The sequence below is a fragment of the Hyaena hyaena genome, unplaced genomic scaffold (assembly GCF_003009895.1).
Source record: "Hyaena hyaena isolate Hyena2069 unplaced genomic scaffold, ASM300989v1 scaffold_496, whole genome shotgun sequence".
NCBI lineage: Eukaryota > Metazoa > Chordata > Mammalia > Carnivora > Hyaenidae > Hyaena > Hyaena hyaena.
The window spans coordinates 749,505-776,476 of NW_024081127.1; the positions used below are offsets into that span (position 1 = coordinate 749,505).

The 26,972-nt window shown below is 39.4% G+C and overlaps 1 protein-coding gene across 5 annotated transcripts in view; it reads right to left on the reverse strand.

The window, feature by feature from the left end:
• YTHDF3 (YTH N6-methyladenosine RNA binding protein 3) overlaps positions 1-25,458 on the reverse strand; it is a 40,897-nt gene extending 15,439 nt beyond the window's left edge. Inside the window, exons 1-5 of one of the 5 annotated variants that reach the window (XM_039254598.1) lie at positions 25,167-25,458; positions 24,701-24,725; positions 21,329-21,474; positions 18,908-18,993; positions 7,643-9,241 (exon numbers count right to left, since the gene is read on the reverse strand). In XM_039254598.1, coding sequence (XP_039110529.1) covers positions 7,643-9,241; positions 18,908-18,993; positions 21,329-21,386 — 1,743 coding nt within the window. In that variant the 5' untranslated portion in view covers positions 21,387-21,474; positions 24,701-24,725; positions 25,167-25,458. Of the gene's footprint in view, positions 1-7,642; positions 9,242-12,409; positions 12,515-18,907; positions 18,994-21,328; positions 21,475-22,911; positions 23,093-24,700; positions 24,726-25,166 lie in introns of those variants that run through there. The other 4 variants (XM_039254600.1, XM_039254599.1, XM_039254601.1 and 1 more) reach the window with 4 other exon arrangements.
• Between the last annotated feature and the right edge of the window lie 1,514 nt (positions 25,459-26,972).

The window sequence follows — 26,972 nt, forward strand, 5'->3', positions numbered from 1 at the left end:
ATAATGGGACACTCACCTTAAAAATGTAATTCTACATACCCCATTCCCCTCCACTCTGAAATAAGACTTTCCATAGGAGTATCCAGAGTTGTAGATGGAAAAATTCTGATAGTCTGATTCTCCTTCCCTTCTAGTAGGTAATTTGTCTTTTGCTCAGGGAGTTCAAGATTTTCTCTTTATCCTATCTTTAACTCTTTTTAATTTGAAATAATCCTGCTACTCACTCAGCCTGAGCCCATTCCTTCTGAAAACATGCAACCTTTGGCTCTGGGCATGTTCTCTAATCATTCTTCCCTTTGATGGTTTTTTCCTATACTCTTTTCAACACTCTAGAAAGACAGTAGACATGGCCTCTTTCCATCACTTGTTTTTACCTTTTATATTTTTTACCTCTATTACTCCACATATGGAAATTTCTTTGATTTGAAACTCCAAATCAACTAGATCTAAAACATGAGCATTTTATTATCTGCTTGCTCACTGTATTTTTTTTTTTATTTTGACATTCATGTTTCTCATTTCCAAGAACATTTTCTGGCTTTTTTCTTTTTACATATGAATCCTAACAACAAATCAAATTTTATTTTATATTTTAAATTATCTTCTGTTCCCTAAAATCTTTTAGTGAGTTTGCCCTGCTTGGTCTGTCATTAAGCTTGACTTTAACCAAACCTACCAAAAGCGTGTGTTAAAACAGAAGAATGAAGAACTAGGCAAATACTATGATAATTAGCACAGATTTCTCTTCCAGTTTTAAGTTTCACCACTATCCCTTACTTTAAAAGAGAGGGCATGACTTTCTAAGCATCACATAACCTGACAGGATGTCTAGCAGGCTTGTCCATCGGGTGCTTTGCTGGCAAGATAACCTGGGGAATTCCTCTGTTGTCAAAATAACCAGAAAACAAACAAACAAACAAAAAGTCAATTAAAGACCCAGTGATGAGAAGATGGACTTAGCTTCTTAAAGTCCTTGTCTTTTATCACAAGTAGGCCTAAGAACTTAAAGAAAACCATGAACACACTAGAAAGAGAAATGAAAGTTACAGTAACCACAGACCCAAATATAAAATTTAAAACTAAAAACTCCCTGAAAAAGCGTAAGAAAAAAATCTTCCCAAACCAGGGGAAGGCAAAGATTTCAGGTCAGATTAGTAGAAGCCTTCTAAAATTGTTCTTAAAATTTAAAATTATTTTGGCCATTCTAGGTCCTCTACCAGTAGCCCAGATCTTTTTCTAGAAAAAAGGACACTGAGGATCAACTTGTAATGGTATTGTGGTTACATATCCTTATCCTTAGGAAATATACATTATACTTTTGGGGGGATAAACAGCCATGATATATGGAACTTACTCTCAAATTGTTCAAAAAAGCAAACAGGGAAGAATGCTAATAGGTGAATCTGTATAAAAGGCATAGGAGTGTTTCTCCTATTATTCTTATTCTTCTAAATAAATTAAAAATTATTTCCAAATAAAAAGAAGGAAAAAGATTCACACATACTGCTCAATCATTCCACTCTATCAGTATGGCACCAATATATTTTGGCTCTTTTCTTGATGATGAACATTTAGGTTATTCCCAGTTTTACTATCATCTACATTCTTGTGTGTCTTCCAATGTATTTAGGAAGTTTCTCTCAGGTGTGTATGTAGCTCCAGTTCACGCAGGAGAACTGCGGAATTATAAAGTATATGAAATGTTCAGCTTTATAAAAAAAATACAAAATTATTTCCCCACATGGCTGGTTTATCAATTTAATGGTCCTATCTCCAGCTGGAGAAGAGATTTTGTTGATCTACAGTCTCTCCGATGCCTGATACTATCAAATTTCTCAATTTAATTTCACCAAATAAATGGATATAAAGATTTTCTCATTATACTCCTGATTTGTATTTCCCTAATAATAAGACTATCTTTTCATATGCTTATTAGCCATATTTGTTTCAATCCATCTTTTGCCCATTTTTTAACTGGGTTCATCTTTTTTCTTAAACTGATTCACAGGAGTTCTTTCTATATTCCACATTCTTGATACTAACTAATCTTTGGTCATTTATGTCCATATTTCTCCTAGGGCCTCTACCCTCTTTAAAGCATCTTGTGATGAACAGAATTTTTTTTAAGTAGACACCATGCTCAACATGAGGCTTGAACTCATGACCCTGACATCCAGAGCCACATGCTCTGACTGGTGATCCCCTTGATGAACGGATTTTAAACTGGTCAAATTTTATCAACCTTTTCTTTTATAATTAGTTCTATTCTGTGTCTCAAGAAACCCTACTTTACACAAAGACTGAAAATTTTGCATCTGGGAAAATGTGACCTCCACATATCAGAAGCTTTGAAGAGTTTCAGCAAAATACAAGACAGATGGGGTCATATTAAAAGAGAACACTAAACAATGACTTGCAAATCCTTTTCTTTAAAAAAGAAACAAGACATAACAAGTAAAAAAAAATTCTAACAAAACACCACTAATTTGTCCTTTTTGATGGAGCCAAGGAGGACCTACAACAGAGAGGGAACACATCCTTTATCACTGGGTTGCCGAGAGTAAATTTAAAAGCAGTTATGCTGGACAGCTACAGTGCAAGCACAAGCTTATGTAAGAGAAAATCTACAAATGAAAATCTACACAATCTTCCTCGACAAGGGTAACAGCAGTAGGAAGAAAACTGGGCAAGGATACGTGATATCCCAAATGTGATACAGTTAATAAACAGGGAAAACAGTTTCCCAACATGGTTGTTTCAAACTCAAAGGAAAGTTAAATTTCACCCACTAGCATATTCATTGTACTGGCTCTCCCTTTTTACTCTTCACAGGCTGATGAATCCACTTGACTGGTAAAGTTAACAATCAATAGGAGTCTCTCACCTCCACATTTGCAGCAGGAAGAGAATGTGAAACCAACACTAAACATTAAAAGGAAGAAAGGAAAAAACAACAGCACTGTTTTGGAGCAAATACACGACGTGAATAATCCTCTTCCAGGTTGAATGATGACAGAAAAAAGTCAAAATGAGTCTTAAAGTACTATTGAACAAAAACAGGATACTAACAAGATTATAATGAATCAAACTAAAATGTTTCTGCACAGTGAAGGAAGTCATCAACAAACTAAAAGGCAGTCTACTGAATGGGAAAAGAGATCTGCAAATGACCTATCCAATAAGGATGTAAGGACCTGAATGGACATCTTTCCAGAGAAGACAGATGGCTAACAGACAAAAAAAACATGATCAATATCACTAGTCAGTAGGGAAATGCAAATCAAATCCACAATGAACACTCACCTCATACCTGTCAGAATGGCCAGTATCAAAACAAGAAATAACAAGTACTGGCAAGTGTGCAGAGAAAAGGAAACCATCGTGCAGTGTTTGTGTGAATGAGAATTGGGGTAGCCACTGTGGAAAACAGTATGGAGGTACCTCAAAAACTTAAAAACAGAAATACCATACAATCCAGTAATTCCACTTCTGGTTATTTACCCAAAGAAAACAAAACCACTAATTTAAAAATATACATAGAGCCTTAGGTTAACTGCTGCATTATTTTTAATAGCAAAATATGAAAGCACCGCAAATATCCATCAATGGATGAATGGATGAAGAAAGATGCGACGTGTATATATATTCATGCACAATGAAACATTACTTAGCCATAAAAAAAAAAAATCTTGCCATATGTGATAACATGGATGAACCTAGAAGGTATTACGTTAAGTGAAATAAGTCAGAGAAAGACAAAAACCATGTGATTTCACTTATATGTGGAATTTAAAAATCAACAAAACAGAGTGGGGGTTGGGGGGGTGGGGACGGGTACCAGAGCTGAAGAGGCTTAGAAGACAAACTTTCAGTTATAATATAAGTACAAACGTTCAGAATAGTGACTATTGTAATAACTGTGTATGGTGACAGACAGTAACTGTGGGCATTCTGTAATGGATAAGTATTGAATCACTAAGCTGTACACCTGAAAATAACACTATATGTCAACTATACTTCAATTAAAAAAAAAAAAAGAACTGTACTGAGTTCAAATCATGGTTGCCAGAAGTTAGACAAGGGGGGAAGAGTGTTAATAGAAAGGAACAGTGCACGACAGTTTTCCCAGGATGATGAAATAATTCTGTATCCTGACCATGGTGGTAGTTATCCAAATCTACAAATGTGTCAAAATTCATGGAACTATACTCCCTCAAAAAGTGAATTATACTGTGTAATTTTTTAAAAACTTTCATCTTTTTTAATGTTCACTTATTTTGAGAAAGAGAGAGCATGAGCAGGAGAGGGGGAGAGAGGAGACAGAATCTCAAGCAGGCTCCATACTATCAGCACAGAGTACGACACAGAACTCAAACTCACAAACACTGAGATCATGACCTAAGGGAAATCAAGAGTCAGATGCTGAACTGATTCAGCCACCCAAGTGCCCCTAAAAAACTGTTAAAAAAGATATGTACACAAAGTTATAGGAGTTTTATTTACATTCTCCAAAAAATTAGAAAGAACTCAGAAGTGCTCAAAGGATGGATGGATAAACTGTGGTAAATCCACATAATGGAATGGTACTTAGTAATTATAAGGAACGAAGAATTGATATATAAAACAACATTGATACATTGCAAAGATATCATGGTAAGTAAAAGAAGCCAGTCTTAAAAGATTACACACTATGTAATATTATTTATGTGACATTATGAAAAGAAGCCTTATGAAGACAGAGAATGAAATAATCAAAGGAGAAGGAAAGCACTGGACTACAAAAAGGCAACAAAAGGAAATTTACAATTTTATCATAAGCAAATCAAAAAAAAATAAACAAGTTAAAAAGTATATGGAAGGGATGCCTGGGTGGCTCAGTCCAGTAAGTGTCCAACTCTTGGTCTCAGCTCAGGTCATGATATCACAGTTCATGGGACAGTGTGAAGCCTGCTTGGGATTCTCTCTTTCCCTCTCATTCTCTGCTCCTCCCCCCGCAAATAAACTTCAAAAAAAAAAAGGATCAAATAAGTTACATGAGATTGAAAAACAAAACAAAAAAAAGATTCAAAATAAACATGGCAAAGGTGGGTTACACATTATCAAAAGACTAGCAGTAAACCATGAAACAATATGAATGTAAAATTTTTAAGTTTAAAACTTAAGTTTAAATCACTGTGGTATATACATGATTACAAAAACAATATGTAACTGTCATAAATAATTCCTGAGACAAATTTTTTTTAATTTTTTAATTACTATTTATAAAAAAATAGTAACACTATTTAGTTAGTGTTACTTAGGTTACTTAGTTATTTAGGACTAAATTTTAAGAGTGGGTAGGGAAGAAAGGTAGAGGCCATAAAAGGGTGACCATTCTTAGTGGTGGGAGAGAAAAACAAATTGGCAAATATTTCCTTGCCATGCATCTTTTCTCTCTGAGCAATCTCATCCCACTTTCATGGAATCAACTATTTAAAACAGAAAGCTCCCCAAGTTTATGACTCCCATATCTGACTGATTTGGGAGATTTCACAGCCCGTACTTCTCAACGACTTCCTAACACCAGCACCTCCTCAAAGGAAACCCGCACCCTATCTTCATACCCCAAACCAGTTCTACTGATCCACTATTTGTAACAGCAGTTACAGTATGATCATTTACTCACCTGCTGAGCTCAAAAATTCAGAAGCTACTTTTGATCCTCCTTCTTCTTTCATTCTCCCACATTTAACTGGAATCACTAGCACCAGAATCACCTAAAGCACCTGTTAAAAATGTACACTACCAGGTCCCTTATGAAATATAGTTGTCCCTTGAACAACATGGGTTTAAGCTGTGTGGGTTCACATATGTGGATTTTTCTGTTAAATACAATACCATAAATGTGTTTTATCTTCCTAATGATTTTCTAATACCATTTTTTTCTCTCGCTTACTTTATTGTAAGACTACAGTACATAATTCATGTAACATACAAAATATGTGTTAATCAACTGTTTATGTGTCAGCAAGGCTTCCTGTAAACAGGCAGCTATCAGTGGTTAAGTTTTGGGTGAGTCAAAAGTTATATACAAATTTCCAACCATCTGGGGGTGGGGACCTACACATTTTGTTCACGGGCCATCCATATACCAGCTTTTCCTCCAGTGGGTCTTAAGAACCTAAATTTCCAAGAAGCACCCCAACAATTTAAGTGGTTTAAGGTTTGCAAACTGTTCTGGAATTATTATTTCAATATTATTCACCAGTGAGGAATTTTTGCTGAAACAGTTCCTGTCTGCAAAGACCAAGCCACAGATATTTACGTTCACACACGGAAACAAACTATTGGCATTTGCTACATAAGAGCTTTCCATAGTAACCAACATAATTTATTAGAAGAGCTTCTAACTTGGAGCACTTGGATGGCTATGTCAGTTGAGCATCCAACTCGTGATTTAGGCCCAGGTCATGATCCCAGGGTTGTGAAACTAAGCCCCGCATCGGGCTCCATGCTTAACACTCTCTCCCCCTGTCGGCCCCTCTCCCCTGCTTGCACGCTCTCTCAATCAGTATCAAAATCAATTAAAAAAAAAAAAAAAAAAAGCTTCTAACTTCATCCCCGCTGCACTTGAGAAGAAATCTGAATGTACTGTCTGTGGAAAACTCTGCTACCTGTCTACTACATCCATTCTCTCTTTTCTCCTAAAAACAAAACCCCAATTTTCTTCTGTGGTTTGGCACAAATAATATTCCCCAGCTGTCTTGCTCTGTGTGCCGTGATCAAATTCTGGCCTAAATGATCCAAGCAAAAACAGTGCATAACTTCAGGAAAATCTCACAAGTTTCAGAGAGGGTCGATAACAGAACAAGAAACCAAATTCTTCAATCAAAATCTCAAAGTCCATGCCTTCCCAACTCTAAACTGCCTTCTAAAGTCACATCCTTACTATGTACAAGTGATCAATTTAAGTGTACAAATTATGAAAATGTTTCAGGAAGGAAGTGCCTGGATGGCTCAGCCGGCTAAGGGTCCAACTCCTGATTTTGGCTCAGGCCAATACTGATCTCATGGCTGGTGAATCTGGGCCCCAAATCGGGCTCTGTGCTGCCAGTGTGGAGCCTGCTTGATTTTATTCTCATTCTCTCTCTCCCCGTCCCCGCTCTGTCTCAAAATAAACAAACATTTTAAAGAATGGTTCGGGAAGGAGTTACAGGGAAAAAAATCTGTGTTGTCACAAATACAAAATAAATTATATTCAAACATTTATTTAAAAGCTGCTTCAAAATCCTAACCACATTTCTGCGTAAAACTAATGTTTAAACTTAGTGATTAGAGTCTCTCACCAGTTCCTAAGTCTGCTTAGTCACAAATGCAGAACTTACTAGGCTTTGATGAACACAATTCAATGACCTGTATCATCACCTGCGTATGAAGAGCAGGCAAATTCAGAGTGACGGGGACACTTGGGAAGAGAAAAGGATTCCAGCATGCCACTGAGGCCCTCAAGGGAGTTTGCAGTTGTTTCTTAAACTAAGCGGTTGGTGTCCTTCTGACTAACATTCCTAAACTCAAAATGTAACATTAAAAGGCATTAAGGATACCCATCCATTCATACCACCCCAAGAAAAACACCCTACACACAAAACCACTGTAGTCTTACCCTACGCATGGCTTCCTCCTCTTCTTGACGCTTCTCATAATGTGCAAAGTCATCAAAGATTGAGGTGGTATGCTTGAAAGTAGCAATTATTTTAAGCACTTGCTTAGCTTTTTCTAGGGGTACCTCTTGAGTGTCCCTTGAATTGGTAACTGGTTTGTTGTCATTATTTTCTAAGCGAATATGCCGTAATTGGTTATTGGGAACATCTTTGACAAAGATCCACTTAACTTCAAATTTGCCCTTCCACTTATCCTGAGACCAGACACCAGCATATGCATTATAGTCCACAACAGACTTCATTTCAGCCACTCCACAAAAATGTCCACTGCCATTCACACTGAAGAGTAAATAGAGTGGGCCTTTCCCATTCAGGGACCGGTAAGCTGCATCCAAACGCTTATTACCATGCTCAGTACTACACCAGATAGAGTACTTAATGGAACGGTGTATGTCATCCTCAGAATAGCTTTTTATTATAAACACACGTCCATTCTTCAGGTTCCAGTCAAAGTCTTTGGGATTATAATTGTTTATGGCCTTTAGCTTTTCCAGCACTGGATGCACTTCTACACTAGAAGGTGAAGCACTGACAGGAACGACACCTAAACCAAAGTTTTCACCGCCCACTCCATTGTTCTGGTTGAATCCAGCTCCCCTATTCCGAGGAGCCACCCAGCGATTCTGCAGCTGCTGCTGTGGGGGCTGCACTTGGTGAGGCTGGGCCTGTGGCTGAGGTCCTTGTTGCTGCTGTGGTTGTGGTGGCTGAGGCTGCTGCTGAGGCAGTTGGCTTTGCACCAATGTTGGTGGTTGAATTAATGGCTGAGGCTGCTGGATTATAGTTTGAGGAGGCAGAACTGGTTGGGTTGGTGGAGCCTTTACCACGGACCCCTTTTCATCCCAAGTTCCAATATTCATGTTGTGTTTTATAGGAGGTGGTGGCACAGCAGAACCCCCAATTCCCACATTGCCCTTGGGTTTAAGTTTCGGCTGAGGTTTGGCAGGCTTTCTGGCAATGGCAGCCCAGGAGGTTGGTTTAGGCGCTGCACTGCTAACTGGGGGCACACTATTGGCTGCAATGCTAGTCATACCACTGCTGCTCAAGGCTGTACCTACAGTTTTTGTCACTGCAGCTGTCAGGTCACCACCAATTTTCAGTCCAGTCATGCCTTGCTCAATACTGCTAATGCCAGGCACCTTACTCAAAGTATCATTGCCAAATCCAGCCTGTCCATCCGTAATAGCTCTCCCAAGAGAACTAGGTGGATAGCCATAACTGCTACTATAAGCAGAACTTTGTGTTGATTGTCCCTGAGATCCACTTGTCCCCCATGTAGAGAAATCAGCATTACCAGGAAAAAAGTTAAATCCATGTTGACCAAGAAATGGAGGGGTATTTCCTAATGCCCCAGGTTGACTAAACACACCATCTGGTATATAATGATGTTCTCCATTACTCATTTGTCCATAGGTTGTCAGATATGGCATAGGTTGGTCTCCAGCCGTGGACCATGCTGCTTCCCCAAGAGAATATGGAAATCCAATGGATGGAGCATAGTAACTAGGCATGTATGGATCTGACATTGGTGGATAGCTGTTACTCTGGAAAACAAAAGATCATAATCAGGAGTGAAATATCCTCTGAAGACCGGGGGGGGGGGGGCTCTCAAAAATTAAAACCAAATAGCTTTAAATAAATGAAAAACAGATGCACTTGTTCCAGATAAAATTAAAATTTCATATCCAATTTTATCAAGACAAAAATATGCTGATATTTTTATTTTAAAATATTTGTTATAAAATTGCAGGGTTTGGGGGGTAGGATGGGGATTATTTCTAAGAGTCAGATCCTCTGGCATAACTTAAAAATATCATTTCTACAAAAATCTGATTTATAAACTCTGCAGACACAAACTGATCATTTACAGCCAACCTTATTTTAAACAGGTGATGTATCCAAAAACTTACATGCAAAGATTAAACAAATCTGGAAGCTATGCCAAATTAATAGAGGAATTTTAGTATACCTATCTATATGATGGAATCCAATTCAGCAGTTACATTTTGTACTTTCATTAAGAAAAAACAAAAGAAGGGTCGCCTGGGTGGTTCAGTCAGTTAAGCGTTTGACTTTGGCTCAGGTCATGATCTCACGGTTCATGAGTTTGAGCCCCACGTCGGGCTCAGTGCTGACAGCTCAGAGCCTGGAGCCTGGAGCCTGCTTCAGACTGTGTGTCCCCCATCTCTGTGCTCCTCCCCCACTTGTGCTCTCTCTGTCTCCCAAAAATAAACATTAAAATTAAAAAAAAAAAAAGAAATGCTCACACAAGATTATACCTATGGCATGATCCAAATTTGCTTTTTTGTTTTCTCTTGCTCATTTTGGAAAAAAAAAAAAAAAAAAAAATCAAAGGGGCACCTGGGTGGCTCAGTAGGTTAAGCATCCAACTTCAGCTCATTTCATGATCTCACGGTTCGTGGGCTCAAGCCCCACGTCAGGCTCTGTGCTGGCAGGTAGTTCAGAGCCTGGAGCCTGCTTCGGATTCTGTGTCTGCCTCTCTCTCTGACCCTCCCCTGCTCACACTGTCTGTCTCTCAGAAATAAACTTTAAAAATTAAAAATTTTAAGAAAAAAAATCAAAATCCTTACTATGGTTTCTTAATGGTGGGATTATAGGTGCCTCTTTTTATACTCTAATTTCCTAATTTTATCCAATAAATTATCACCTTCCTAATCAGGATTTTAATTTAGAAATAGTGAGTTCCTGTAATTTTTTCCAGAACTACTGCAATTAAATCAATGTTTACTTTTGAATAGTAACAAATCATTCATTTAGAGATTTGCCAAAAAAGAAAGCACCAAATTCTATTTAAAGAAAATAACCTCAAATTTGTTACTAGCCAATGTAAAAAAACAAAAATATTTTAAGGATTTATTTTGAAATTGGTTTAAGCCAAAAACATGTCTGATAATAGGCTTTCACTCTTTGGTTTAGGTATGATATTTTAAAGCAATGAACAGACCTTTGAATGAATAGAATTAAACAAAATGCAAGAATCAAGCTGTAGCTAGTCAGGACAACTAGAAGTCGCCTTGTGAGGGTAAATACCATTCTGAAGGCTGAGTGCTCACTTAATTTATATAGACATTCTTTTTTTTTTTTTTTGAGACAGAGAGAGACAGAGCACGAGTGGGGGAGGGGCAGAGAGTGAGAGAGGGAGACACAGAATCTGAAACAGGCTCCAGGCTCAGCGGTCAGCCCAGAACCCGATACGGGGCTCGAACCCACAAACCGTGAGATCATGACCTGAGCCAAAGTCAGACACTTAACCGACTGAGGCACCCCAGCGCCCCTATATAGGCATTCTTATTGGAAGTTCCCAGGAGCAAAATATTTATGTTATTCTCTTCCATTCAAGAAAGTATTTCTACCACTTAAGAAAGAATATCGATATAAATGCATGACAGTAAAACCATAGATACTACCTGGTATTCATGTGAAACTTTTTTAAAGGCCTATCATTGACAACTGACATATTTTATTATGAAGTTACTTGTGACACACCTTGCAGCTATTAAAACTGTCCAATGTCTATGAGAAAGTTAACTATTTGTCTTCTGCAATGATTGCAATAAAACTGATAAAAATAAGAGAGGGATGCCTGGGTGGTTCAGTCGGTTAAGCTTCTGACTCTGGATTTCTGCTCAGGCCATGGTCTCACAGTTCATGAGTTCAAGCCCCACACTGGGCTCTGCACCAGTGCAGAACCTGCTTGGGATTCTCTCTCTTTCTCTCCCTCTCTCTCTCCTTCCCCTGCTCAATCTCATTCTTTCTCTCTCTCAAAATAAACAAACATCAAAAAAATAAGACAAATAAAGGTAGGACTGAAATTACTAATTATGACAGATTTACTGAGTATTTCCATCAATGCTTGGTCTTACAAACAAAAAAATAACTGTTACTTAGTACTATTTAAAGAAAAAAATGGTGTTTTAAATATACTTGATATAAGTATATTTTACTATATTCAAAAGTGGAAATGAACGGGTTACTGTTTACTATCTGGTTGAATATACTCTTCAACTATAGTAGCGAATTACTAACTGTATTTGAAAGTATATTCGAAGCATGAAGGAAATGAAGACCATCTCTGGAACGACACCCGTGCTGGCATCATCACACAGGCCACCACTGGAAACCCTGACTGCTATGTTCACGAGAAGAGCAATTCTGAGGAAAGCTCAAAATCACCAACAATGGTTTTCAAAGAACAACTTCTTGAGAAACTTAGTAGTGATTATTAACTTACCAGCCATGAAGATCACACACTCTCGTGTGTGTGTAATCTGATCATTAAATTATTTGTTAAAAATAACAGTAGTCATAGGGCTTCACAGTGACAGGGACGTCCCTGTGATATAAAACTCCAAAAGGCTTAATAAAAATGAAGAGGGCAGCCAATATAACATACATAATAGATTAAGACCTTTTTCAAATTATCTTTTTTCAGTTTAAGGTTACTAAAATTATCCTTTTCTTTACTACTTTATTATTTACTTCACCTAAGCACTTATGGAATGTCTGTTTCTGAAAAACACTGAAAAACATTCTAAAAGAAAATCTACAGTTAAAAAAACATAAAACACTGGGAAATGAATAAAGTCCACATTACGGAAGACTACGAGAACTGTGCTCAAGAGGGAGGTAATCAGTTTCAAAGTTTTAATTTAGAATGTTGGCACTAAAATGTGGACTCAGTAAGTGCTTACCTGGAGTGGAAAATCAGACTAGGTGGAAAGTTTTTAAAGTTTAACTCTTCATAATCAAGATTTTTTGCAAAATTACACTTCTAACTTACGTTGAATATTCTTATTTCACCATCACAGATGAAGAATTTTGCACAGTTACATATCAAGTTCCTAATTTATCTGTAACCAAAATAATTCAGAGGTTAGCAAACTAAAGGCCAAAAAGTAATAAATAGGCCAAATGGTCTCTAGTTGCTGTCATTCAGGTATCTTTTTTTTTCTTTTTAAAACAACCCTTTAAAAAGTTGCTAGTTTAGGGTTTTTTTCCCCCAAGGAATACAGAGTAGATTTGATCCCTGGGCTATAATTTGTCCAACCTGTTTTAACTGATTGTCTAATCAGTATTAATTCTTAAAAAAAGAAAGCCAATTTTCTTTGGAAAATGGGGAAACACATTTTGCCAACTCTGTTTCCCGTGGGGCTCGAACAGACCCAAACATTTTTGGGAGCGTGGGGTTTTATAGAGATCTTTTCCATTATTTTTTTTAATCATAATTTTCACTACTTCACCTCTAAGTTACTGACTTTGTTAAAACCTAAGTTTAAATTACTTTAAAATGTGCTCCATTAGTCACGACCGCCATCAGACAGACAGCTCTGGTGAATAAGCAGATACACGGCTGTCCCCTATCTGATGACAGAGCTATCCGGGGTTACTGCTACCACCTGCATTTCTTCAGTATACTGGGGAAGTGGCCTGCTTTCTGCAGTTTATCAAACAACACTAACCATCTACTTTTCCAATTCTTTCAGCAGTTTTAGCTCCATGAAAGTACTTAACCAGATTCTAAAGGCAAGTCTTCACTTGGGGTTCTACTAAGAACAAAACTATAGGAAACTTTCAGAGTTTAAAAGTAAGATATGGTCAAGACATCTTGAATTAGTAGAGCTTTGATAGTAATATTTAAAAATATGTTCCACTAAATTTAAGATGAATTTTTAATTGCTAGTGAAGTGGAATATCAATTCGAGGAATGTACCTTGGTAGTGAAGAGGAACAAAAGTTCCCCTTACTGATGATGGAAAATAACAACTCAAAACTTACTTTCACCTTTTACTTCAAACCTGGTTAAAACGAGACATAATCAACAGCAGTTTATGTTCAAATAATCACTTTAACAGTTTATTCATAATTTAGAAGTTGGTCAGTTATAGTGAAATTTTATTATATATTTTTTAATAAAGATATGCAACCTTAAACCACATGATGTGAAATGTTTGATGTTTCCCTCACAATCAAAAAACTATCTCGAAGGGGAAAAATAACAGTATGTCAATATAAGTGATGGCACAATCACTGGATATAATGAAACATACTTATAAGAAGAGATCCACAGACCCTTTACCCACAGCATAAACTTAGAAACACAATCTGCAGACGCCCTTTAACCTAAGGTCGAAATGAAGCCATGAGGCAGGTATCTGAACTCTAATCAGAGCCCAGGTATTTATCAGCTATGTGAAAATAGCCAAGTTACTTAACTCTGAATTGTTTTCACATCTGTTAAAAGGAAATAAAGATACAGTGCCTAAAACACCTTAAGTATTCAATCAACAACAGTTATATTTGTTACTACAACTTAACTTTACCCCTTTAAAACGTAAATAAATCACCAAGCACATGATATCACTTCAGACCTAGTCCGTATCTTAAGAGTATAAAAAACTGCTGTTGTGATGTGGTAGCCAAGGATCTGCACTACTATCACTACTGTATGACTATTCTATGTCAGTGATCTCTCAGATCACAGAATTTCTGTAACCCTGACGCTTTGTTGATGAAATGGGGGTAATACCTGCTGGTCTTATTAACTGTAAAGATTTTTAAAATCTACCCTGTTAACTACAAAGGGTTATATGGAAATGAAGTATGGGAGCTAAGCCTTTTACCTTCAGGTTTTTTTTTTTTATTTGAAAAATAAAATATAGAAAAGATTAAAAGATCTTCCTTAAAATTTTAAAATCATTTCTAATTATTATTCCATAGCCTTACGAAATAAATCAATTGGTTTTCTAGTATTTCAAAGAAAATTTGAACAAGAAGTTCCTGATTACTGCTGAGTTGAGACATTTTAATACAACTCAATTATAGTCTTTCACTTACAGCAACCAAAGATCTACTTTAACTTTCAAGAAAGTAGATGCTATAAATCTCTCTCAAGATCAATTAAAATGGAAAAGGCACAATTCACCAATAAAAGCACTTCTATAAAGAGAAAAAAACAAAAACTGTTTTCCATTAAGAACCTGAGGTACTTCAAACTCCAGAAATCACTTCTGAATTAAAAAGTTAAGTGAAAGGGCACCTGGTGGCTCGGCTGGTTAAGTGTCTGACTTTTGATTTCCGCTCAGGTCATGACCTCACGGGTCATGCTTCGGACTCTCTCTCCCTCTGTCTGCCCCCACCTCCCACTCACTTGCTCTCAAAATAAAAACATTATAAAAAAGTTTAGTATACTTTTAATGCTTACGTGTATTTTCTCCTAATCCTTTAAAGAATATTATTGTGCTTTTCAAAAAGTATACTCTACACATATCTAATCATAAGGATGTCATAAAAAATGTTAATACTAATATACTAACCTAAATATTTCATCAACTGTAATTCTTTGTTCCTTAATTCTAGAAGATAACCCAATCCATTCATTCAATACTTAATAAATGCCTACTATGTGCTAGATACAATGCCAGTCACTGGAGACAAAAAGGCGAACAGGTCTCTGAGCTGGAACACTCCCCAGGCCCAGTGCGGAGCACACACATACCCTACAACTCGACAGGTACTATAATGGAAGTACAAACAAAGCACAACTTTCTGGGGGAATGAGAAAAGAATTCATGAAGGGATAAATATGAATCTGTGTTACGTCTGTGTATAAATCAAATATACAAATACAAAAACAGATCATGAAGGAAGATATTCAGAAAATATTTATTTTTCCAGAAAATAAAGTGTCCTAATTCCACAAGCACATTAGATGGAGAAAGCTGACCAAAGATGAGACAGGGAGAGAACGGGAGCAACTTGAAGGCCACTCCCGTGAGAAGCGTATCCAGTGTTGGGACGCTGCGGCTACTCTGTAACACAGCGGTGCCCCAGTCAGCCTGGACTTGAAGAGCACCGCTGAGTGCAACACAGAATTACTGTCAGAAAATCATTCCAACGGGCAGAGATCATGAAAACTTTCAGGGTAGTGATGGCAGGGACACAAAATAACAAAATTCAAAATATTTCATACTTTCTTACTCTCTATGCCACTCCTCTGTTAAACATGGTTAGGAATTTATTTCCCCACACACACAAGCAGACAAACTCAAACCTTGTTTCTCCAATTTATTCCTCATATTTGTTTGCATAAATTCCATGGCATCTTTAACAATACCAGTTAAACCTGAATTTTCCAATCAACTTAATCATCAGATTATTCTGAGGAATTTTAGAATACTAACTTTAAGAGCTGAAGGACAAACATTAACTTTCCAAATTACTGTAAAAATTAGCCCTTAAGAAATCGAGCACTAGAAACCGAACAGTCTAACACAGAAGGCCAGAAACTGTGTTAAAGTATCCCTAGGTTTGATATGAATTACAGCCAAGTATACAAAACAATTTAAATCATTAGCCAAAAACATTAACCGCTTTTCCAAACGAAAGAATCATTTTTGTTATTTATAATATTAGAGTCCGATGAAGGGATTTAATTTTAAAGACATATTACACATCTCACTGCAAAAATTTTTAATTAAACAATTATTCAGCTAGATCAGTACGAGGAAATATAAATGCTTGCGTAACTTTAATCTGTAAATAATAACTTGAGAGATATTTCACCAATAATTCTAGTTTTCATTAACCTGCTTTAAAAGGTCAATTTTAAAAACTTTACTTTGGGGCGCCTGGGTGGCTCAGTCGGTTGAGCGTCCGACTTCAGCTCAGGTCATGATCTCACGGTTCGTGGGTTCGAGCCCCGCGTCGGGCTCTGTGTTGACAGCTAGCTCAGAGCCGGAAACCTGCTTCAGATTCTGTATCTCCCTCTCTCTGACCCTCCCTTCCTCACACACACACTCTCTCTCTCTCAGAAATAAATGAAAATTAAAAAAATAAAATAAAAAATAAAAACTTTTCTTTTCCCTAGGTATTATTATGAGTAACTCTTGTACTCCTAAGATTAAAATCTTGTAACAACTAAGATTTCAGATAATTTTCAATTTTTATCTCTAATCAACCCAGTTTTCAACATTCCCATCCCATGTTAGCACTCTTTAAAAGGTAAATGTGTGCCCTGATTACAGATAACTATTTTTAGTATTACAGAAACAGAATTGCTAAAACCTGTTCATTAGTACTGACTAGAAAAGGAAGGATAATACACCCTTACTGGCATCAAATTTTAAAACTTCTCTTTAAACAGCATATGAATATACACTCAAATTATATTAACAGTTTAATATAAAGCATATAAAACCTTCTATTTAAACACCACATTAAAACAAATCTTTTATAGATATTTTTGTCCCAACATAAGGAAACTTATGCGTTATGAGACGAATTAAAACTTGGGTTCACTAAATAAATGCCTTTAATTCTTAAAATAATAACAACAGTGGTTTTCTGAAACTCTGAAAGTTTTTTTTTACAAGCGCAATTTTATGCAGAATTCCAATACATGAAACAGACAAAAAGAGGGGCACAGCTCCGGCTGCTGCACAGGAGGGATCAAGGGTACCCTCCCCCTTGGCTTTCCCTAGGTAGGCCCGAAGCACCTCTGTGGAATGCCAAAAATACCAATCCTCTAAGCCCCGGTGACAAATATATGATACAATATCTGTTACCAAGTAAAACAAGAGGATTCTTACTGGTTGCAATTCTCAAACATTTAAATTCCATTAAAATTCCTTGAAAACAGAGAATGAACAAATTAAGTCAGAGGATCTTCATAACTATATCCTTGCCTCAGAAAATCATTTTATTATAATCAAGTATGAAATCAAGTAGCAAAAAAATTCAAATATTTAAAATTCAAAACAGTATCCCAAACTTATCTGATCACGAAGACCTTTTTGAGAAAAATATCTACTATACTTCATAGTATCAGAATTTCTCAAAATAAGTTGCAAACTCAGAAAGGCTGGAAACACTGCCATAAGAGATGTTAACCGAGATTACTGTACGGGCCCAAATATAATAGAATATTGTACATTTCTTTTAAAACTCGCACTACAATTCAAAACAGTGATCTTCCCCTATTTTCCAGTGATACATTCTTTCACCACCTTCAGGTGGAAAGTAAATCTGTTATTGAGATCCGAAAGTTAGATTATTTAAGTATGAAACGAACTTTTTCGTTCTTTTATGAGCAGCCAACTTTCATAGATTTTATCACCCATTTTTATTCTTTCTCATTTATTCATTCCCTCCCAACATAAGCTAGGAACGTAGATCAACAGACAGGAGGGGGTGGTTAACAAGAAATGACCGAGAGGTAGATCAGGTTGAACATAACCATGGCTCTCCACAGTCCTGAAAATAATCCTACATATACCACAAACTGGTAACTACTTCTTTTCAAATTTTCCCTACAACTGTAAAGGTCTGCAATAATACTTGGTTCTTTGTTCTTTTACAATGTAACCAAAACCTAGAGGTTAAGATTTCAAGGTACATTTTTCATCTACTGTTTTTTAAGCAAAACAACAAAAGCAGTTTTCATTCCGGGATATTCTCTCCCAAGAACTAGTTAACAATGAAAGTTTATTTTTTAAATTTACTGCTAGTGATGACAGGTTTTTCCTAATAAACAAAGGGATGAAGAAATGGTATTAAGAGACGAAAGAATACTATTGTTTTTCAATGCTGGATCTAAATTGTACCTGTATACAAATTCACAAGATTATTTGTGAAATATCCAAACATAAAAGAACCTCAAGAGTCACCAGTTATTTGATTTTACGAAATTCTCCAAGCCTATAATATAGAAGGAGAGCATGTTTATAAAGTCTTCTATTCCCCACGCTACGTGGTTGTATTAAAACTTTAAATTACCAATAAAACTCAAACTGGAAAAGAAAACAGTTTATTTAATCAAAAATTTCAGGCATAAACTAGTCCTTTCCCACAAATGTGTAGCTAATTAAATCTTATAATTTGCTTTGGCTATGAAGATATGGCGGCGACATTAAAAGGTTAAATTCTCTCAGCGTTCAAAAAGAAATCTAACCATACCACATACAAAAAATGTCCATCTTCAAATCTTTATATTTCACACCCTAGTTTCAGCCATGTAGAATTTCCCAAGAATTCTCCTGTACCATAAAGCTGCAACTGCTATTCACTATTATGCAGGCACACTAGATTAATACATGTCATGGTTAACCTCATTCAATTAAGACATCTATTTGAAAAAATCAATTAATACTAACATAAGATTAATTTCCTAAATATGGGACTGTCAGACTTACCTGATTTGTCTGGCTACTTAAGTATGGCTCAAAATCATCATCATTTACAGCATCTTTTTGATGAATCGAACCGTTTTGTACTGAAACTAAAAAATATGTTTATATTAGATGTGTGGTAATTATCTTTATGAAACTGACAGAATAACCTAAAATTTTCAGTATTTTTCAACCAACTCAGAAAAACTTATCCTGAGTTGTTCTTTTCATTAAAAATCCTCTTAGAGAACTTAAACTTTAGATACAAATATTTATGTGTCACCAAAAACTTACAAAGCTTGTATATACCCAAGATTACAGACTATATACACTTCCCATTACCAAAGACATAATGTAAACATCCCAATTTCAACACAGTACTAAGCAATTATATTGTTGGAAGGGTTCCCTAATATTATACTTGATTCTAAAATAACTTCAAATAGTGTTGTAGATAACAGAATCCTGAATGTTCTCAACCTTGTTTAATCTTTACATTACTTCGTCCAATAAAGGCAAATAAAGAATGAAATAACTTCCCTTGGTAACTAAAGTCAGAGTAAATGGCTTAAAGAAAGTGGCTAAAATTCACTGAAGCAGTTATCACAATGACTAAATTATAAATAATCTAAAAAAGGGGGGGCCTTAATTCCAAACCAAGGTATTATAAAGACTTTCACTTGGAAGCACAAATAAAGTGAAGACACTAAAGATAACCATGGTTTTTCTTCCAACAATAGGAAAACCAGAAAACAGTTTATAATGCCTTACTGGTTCAGAGATCATTTCCAAAAATGCTCTACAAAATTGTTATTCTCTGAATGCTGTCTCAGAGTGCTTTTGAGCACAGACTAGAAGAAGGTCCTGGGTTCGAATCCAATATCTAACACTGAGAAACTGAGTGATATCTAGTTAGTGACTCAGCCTCTCGAACTCTATTTCTGTATTCAAGGAGGTTATTATTAGTACCTACCTCATTCATCTGAGGATTCAGTAACAGTATTCAATAATCTTGGATATTATTTTGCATAAAATATTGTTAAGATCCAAGTAAGAGTAAAAGTTACTTTAGAACCACATAAACAGAAGTTTTACCAGGCTAAAATTTGATTTGTTAACAGTGTCTAAATATACTATTCTACTTCTGAAACACATGTGAGATGAAAAAAGCTGAAAGTTTCTAACGGATGTTGACTAATCCCTTAGAAACAACAACGACAACAAAAAACCACTGAAGAATATGAAAATTCACTGCTTAAAAAGAAGTGTCACACAGTGTTATAAATTAAGGCTGGGGATAAAGATTTAAGTTGTGTGTTTCTCTACAGCATCATTACATTTTGATTTACTCTAAGTTTCCCAAAGAGTTTAGACAACCAAAAATGTAATATTACAAGCTGACAGTGGCACGGAGGCAAAGATAGGCGGAGCGCCTTAGCTGTTTGCCACCCACTGAGCAGCGATGATCACTCAAAGAAATGATACTGCTCTGTGAAGCCTTCAAAGTAGACCTCTTACGATGCGACACTGCCCTCAAATATCAAAAGAGCAACATGAAGGTCACCTTGATCTTGGCTCCACTGGGGTGGTTTAACTAGATTTTGTATTTGGTAAGAATTGCATTAGAGCCAGTGTTGAACTAAATGTGCTCCCTAAAATTTAAATATGTAATAGCCACCAGAAAAAAAAATAAAGAGGTGGGTACCTTAGATTATTTCTGGTGGACTAACCATTTCAGCCCACAAGATTCTAACACAGCTGTTCTCCTTTACCACCCTCTCATCAAAGGTAGTTATGCATGGTCTGGTCTCTCTTGAAAGTAAATCTTCACTACACCATTGGACTATACACTAATACAAATTATCATCTAACACAGCTACCCATTTCAAAATTACAACTATCTATTTCTTATAACCATTGGATTCTCAGGAACTTTAGTCCATACTGCTAATACAGTAAAAAAGAAAAAAGAACCTACTTAAAATCCATCTAAATGTATACCATAGCGCTACTCTTACTCATTTCCTCTGTTCTATTCTTTCTCTTCTAATTCTAAGATGCTGAGACTAAGAACAAAATATTCTCATGTACTAAGTAAATATACAGTCTACAGTCTGTGCATAAGTGATGCATGAATAGGTCTAAAAAGTCCTAAAAGATTATTCAAGGAGTATGTCAATCTAAGGAAGAAAATATTTAATCAAAAGTACTTCACAATACTGACAAGCGATTTGCATTAAATTAGAATGTGAATAAGCTAGCCCTTGAGTTTCAAAAGCATACCTTTCCTTAAGAAATTCAGCTGTCTTAAAGACTTCAGTTGTTGAACATTACTTAATGACAAACTAATGTCTTGGAGACTGAAAGCCATTAAATAGTAAAGAAATCCAAGCCAGTTCCATAGTCTGTACAAGTTCTTCAGGGAAAAAAGAACGGGTGACTTACATGATTCTTCGCCTGTTTCCTCTGCTCTATGAAGCAGAGTCAAATCAAGATAGAACATGGGCCTTAGGAGCCAGGTGATTCTTTGCTCTGGTCCTGACTACATCAAGTTAGGAAAGTCAACAGATCTGTGCATCATGTTTTCCCACCTACAAAAACAGCGACAATACCATATACCCTCTATCTCCTGATACGAATGTTTTGAGGATTAATAATAAAATGAAGCCTAAAATGACAACAAAGTGCTTTGCAATCATTTCCAGAGGGAGTGTGGGGAGAGGACACAAAATACTGCATTTCTACTACTTTTCTGAAACGCTAAATAATAGCCAAATTCAACCTAATTCTTTTAAACTGCAGTTGTACCAAACAATTCTGTCCCTCTGTTGGAAAGGGACGGGGTGGGGGTGGGGGGGGGATAAATTCCTTTCCAAGTGTTTGTCTGTTTATACCCTCAAGGCACAGGAGAAAGCTGGTAGCGAGACTACGAGGCGTGTGGGGTCTGACACTTTTATCCGTGGTGCCTGCCGGAAAAGGAGAGGTTCCCTTTTATTCAAGCAAGCAAAACTCGACTTATTAATAAATAAAAGTGATTTCAAATAGGTTTTAAATTATGGACCAACATAAATAAAGGACCAAGACTTATTAAGCTTTAAATTTCAACTAAGCTTCAGTACTACCCTCGCCAAAGATAATAAGAGTTCTAATATTTAATGTAAAGAAAATTTATTAACTAAAAAGAACTCAAACTTACAAAAAAAGTAAACCCAGAATTACTACTTATACTATGAAAGCATTTTTGCTTTACAAAGAGATTGATATAGAAGTCCTTTCAAATTTTAGCTGTTAGTGCACTTAATCCTTAAGGTTATGCAGGGAAAAAAAAACAAAAAAACCTTAAAAAATCAAAAAACACTAAAGACAGGTGTTAGGCTAACACTGTCAAATGAAAGTAATTCAGAAAATACAGCATCTCTGAAATGATATTAAGTCAACTGAAAAAGATTATGCTTTCAGACCTGATAACTCCTCAGCAACACGTATTTTTCATGTCTGAGAAGTTCTGAATTCTAGTCGTCATATTCTTAGACCGCTGAGGCTGTAGTTCAAGAAAAACAACCGTGCTTTCTGCTTCACAAAAGTAAACAGATAACCGTACAACACTTCACCAGCTTGGAAACCAAGTCAGCTAAGGCAAAGGAGTTTTTCCTCAAACACACACACCCAGCTGCTTGTATCAGGTCACTGAGGTGCGCCCCTCCCTGCGGGAGCATAAAGCACAAGCGGCACATGTGTGTATCTGTGCACTTGCAGCATCTCCCACGCTAAAGCATCTTAAATGATTACCAATACTTTTAGGCCAGGAGAGGTTTGCCCTCCTGCCACGTCTCAGAACGAGTCTCCCTACACCTCAAAAATAGACGAGGTGAAAATAAATCCAGCAAATAAAACGGCTACCAGAGCAGTAGACTCCTGTAATAGTAATTCCTCATAACATACAACAGGATTTACGGCTAGAATTATCACTTTCGTTTTATACATAGAGGGGAAATTCTGACCAAAAGGTACAATGTGTTCACGCTCACTTGGCAAGTCAGGAGCCACAGGAAGTATTAGAACACAGGTCTGCTAGCGATTCCAGTCCATCGTTCTATCCACGGATAAAACTATGAACGGAACAATTAAGGGTGAAAGAAAACAATTTCTTAGAATAAAGAGCTATCCAAATAAATACTTTGTGTGTCTAAATACACCGAAAAGAGGTTACACTGACAGGTCAAAAAAATTTATATAACCAAAAAATATTTATAGTCAATATGCAATACTGTCATAAGTAATGTATAACTATAATATCAAAGATACCACCTAAGTGAAATGACTATCTCACAAATTAATTCAGTAATGGCTCACAACACTTAGATGCTTTATTTTGTTTTGTCAAACAAAGAAGTACTTGGTTGAACTTGCATACTTACCTTAAAGCAGGTAACACAAAACACTTAGCATTTCAAATAGCCTTGCAAAGTGCCACCTCCCCACAGATCTAGGATAAAATAATTTATGCTAGGCAATAATGACCACAGATTTCATATATCTCCAAGTCTATATACTTCCTCATGAGCAGACTAGCAGAAAGAAAAAAATTAATGGGTCATTCTTTTCAAATTTACAAATATTTAAAAACATTTAAAGTAAACAATATCGAATTGAAGTTTACGCTTATGACAGAATATAAGTCTAAAATTAAAACTTTAACTCTAAAAATTAAAAACTGAAATTTCTAAATGTGGACACACTCCCCAAAATACATCTTTAATCAACACAAAGCAATAGACTCGTGGTATCTGATACAGTTCCATTTAAGTGCCTAAGTGCACTACAAAGAAAATTAACTGAGCTGAGCACTCAAAACCTCTTCTTTTCGAATTTGCAAAAGCAAATAAAAACGCTAAGAATATAAAGAACACCAATAAAGACTGTGAACTTCTATCTAAAAAGCTACTGCACATCTTATTTTCTAGGTAACACCTTACTACTGCAATAAAAAACACAGGAAGCACAATTCTATGGAGCTTGATTTCAAGCCCCGCTACAAAATGTTATAAATATATAATTCACTGTAATGTTAATTGGCACCGTCCCAAGAAAGCAGTTATTGTTCCATACTCACTAATGTCACGTGATCCGTGTCATAATGTTTCAGTTGACTGTGTTTTCCATATTAACAGGCACAAGATACCCTTATTTTTTTAATACTTTACTTTCAACAGTACTTTTTTTCTTTTTAAGAATAAATCCTATAACCGTCGCAGAAACCTCCCAAATGACCTCCTTATCCAGCCCCTTCTACAGCAGCCCGAGTGACACCTTGCCGGCAGGCCGCAGGGCTAGATGTCAGGCGGGCTGGGCTTGAGGCCTCGGTGTCCCCCCTGCCCGGGCCCCGGGGGAGCCGGCGGTGCACGGGGCCCTCTTCACTACGGAGCGGCGGGCTGACCCGGGCTGCGCTCCCCAGTGTCACCCGGGACACAAAATGTCCACTTATCTGCACGCACTGCTAGGCATTTCTGTGGCACAAGTTACATAATGCAGATAAATTGCAAAATTAAAGAAATGTCACCGCGTTCCTTAACTGAAACACAACGGGGGGCCATTGTGTCTCGCGCCACTCCGGTTCCTCCTGCACAAGTGGCTTCGGAGCGAGTTACCGCGGGCGTCTGGGTGCAGAGCATTCCGCTGCTGCAGCCGCGAGGAGTTCCCAGAACGGACCTTCGAACCCCACCCCCACCCCCGAAACCGGTGCCCGAAGGCCCTCTCAAAGTTTGCAGGCGACCTCGGACCGACGTTAAGAAAGAAGACAAAAATACTCAAACTCACCTTTATTTCCTTGCCCTTTAGGTCTCTGCGCAGCAAGACCAGAAGGTGTGATCGTGACGAGAAAAGAAAGAGACGGAAAGTGTGTTAATCGGAGACGTTATCAAAGACGAGTTATTTTCAACAATCCGCGTAGGAGGGGAACCCACCACATCCTCCGCGGCCTCCGGTCTCCCGACCCCCCCCCCCCGTCTAACCCTCCCACCCGCCGCTGCGAACCCGCCTCCGGAGCCCGCGCGCCCCCGGCCCCCGGCCCCGCGCCCCCGGCCCCCGGCGCGGCCCCTCCCCGCCCCCGCGGCCCCGCGCCGCCCGCCTCGGCCGCGGGCCCCGGAGCAGGGCGCACGCCCCGGCCCGCAGCTGGCGCCGCAGCACCGTTATGGGGCCGGCGGCGGGGAGGGGCCCGAGCCCCACGCGAGGGTGGAGCTCCGGGGCGCGGGCCTTCGCCGAGCCGCGGCCTCTGCTCCCTCACCTGATCCACGCTAGTGGCTGACATTCTTCACCGCAACCCGAGAGCCGCCGCCGCCGCCGCCTGGGCCTCTCCCCGCGCACTCACAGCAGTTGGCGGCCGCCCTCGGCCGAGTGGCTGGTCCAGCCGCCGCCGCCGCCGCCGCCGCTCGCCGGGAAGCCGGAAAGACGGCCTCGCGCTCGGGGGTCCGTGGAGCGGGCCCTTCTCCTCGGCGTGCAGGCTCCTCGTCCCCCTCTCGCGCTCCGCTCCGCGGGTCCACAATGGCGGACAGACTCCCCAGTCTCACTTCCGCTCCGAGCCGCCCTGACCTTCCGCTCTCCACTCTGACGTCCCCGCTCACCTCGCGCTTCCTCCCCCGCCCGCACGCACGCACGCACGCACGCACGCACGCACGCTACCCGCCGCGGCTCCGCCTGCGCAGCGCCACGTCACCGCCGCCGGCCCCCGCCGGCCGGCCCCCGCGCGCACGCGCCGGGGAGGCGGTGCGCCTGTGCGGCGGCGGCGGCGGCGCCCCCCCCCCCCCCACCGCCGGCCGGCCTTCCCTCGGGCGGGCGGAACGGGGTGCCGGCGCCGCCTGGGCCGCAGGCGGGCCCGGCGCGGGGGCTGTAGGGCCTCGTGGCCGAGCGGACGCCGCGGCCGCAGCCGCAGCGCCCGGGGTGGCGGCGCCTCGGCCTCGGCCTCCTGAGGCGGCCCGGGGCCACGCGGCGGCGGGCCGTCCGCGAGAGCGCGCCCGGGCGGCAGGGCGGTGAGGGCGCCCCCGGGCGCGGGGTGGGCGGTGCGCCGCCGCCCCCGCCGCCCCCGCCGCCGCGTCACCAGCCAGGCCCTGCGCTTGGGCTCCGCTCCCCTCAGCCGATGAAGTCGCCTCGGCAAAGGCACGCTTTTCCGCCCGTTTCCGAAGAAACCGGGGACGGTACTTTGCACGTTGGCAAAACAAAAGTCGCCGATTCGCAACATTCGGCAACGCTCGTCGAAGTAACACAGAGATTTCGTTCCTGACGGGTCTGAGGGGGGACTCCCAAACAATTTAGGTGACCAAATCCTTCCTTTACTTACAAGGCACCAAATGCGTGACCTCGAGAAGGCTCGACGTCGCGGACTCCGGAGCTCACGTGGTGGACGACACTCGGCTCCCGCCGCCGCGCGGACTGCCTGCCGCGAGGGGGCGCTCGCGGTCCCCAGGGCTCTGCGGGCGGCCGTGGCCTTGGAAGCCAGCGCAGCCGCCTTTGAGTCTCACTGCGCTAGAAATAGTTGCATGACCTTGGGAAAGTTACTGAAACTTCCTAAGACCTAGTTAGCCTCCTGATAAATGGAGTAAGGTCACATATGCAAAGAGTGAGCTGTCACCGGGCGTGGCCGGCTTCGGGTTCCGTTGCCAAATCGTCACCAGAACGGGGGTTACAGCTCACGTGCATTGAGCGTTCATTGCATGTCAGACACTAATGATACGCAAAACCTCACAGCATCCTTGTGTTTTAGTTCTGGTACCGAAAGACCAGCCAGCACACAGTCTGGTGAAGAAGCACGCGAAATAGCACAGCCAGTCATTGGGGCCCAGGATTTAAACTCGGGCAGTTTGGCTCCAGAACTTGGACTCCAGCCACCATAAAATACTGCCCGATGACGTGATGTTCGAGGAGCTCCCTTTTCTCTTCCATTTCTGCTCCTCAGCAGCCTCCTTCCTCGTCCTTCCTGAGGTCTGAACGTGCAGAATGGGGTGGTAACTGGTAAGCAGTGTTGTTTGAAGTACTTCAATCATCCCTTCCAGAAGTGTGCAGATGAGAGTTTAGAAAATGCTGCTCTAGAGCTTAG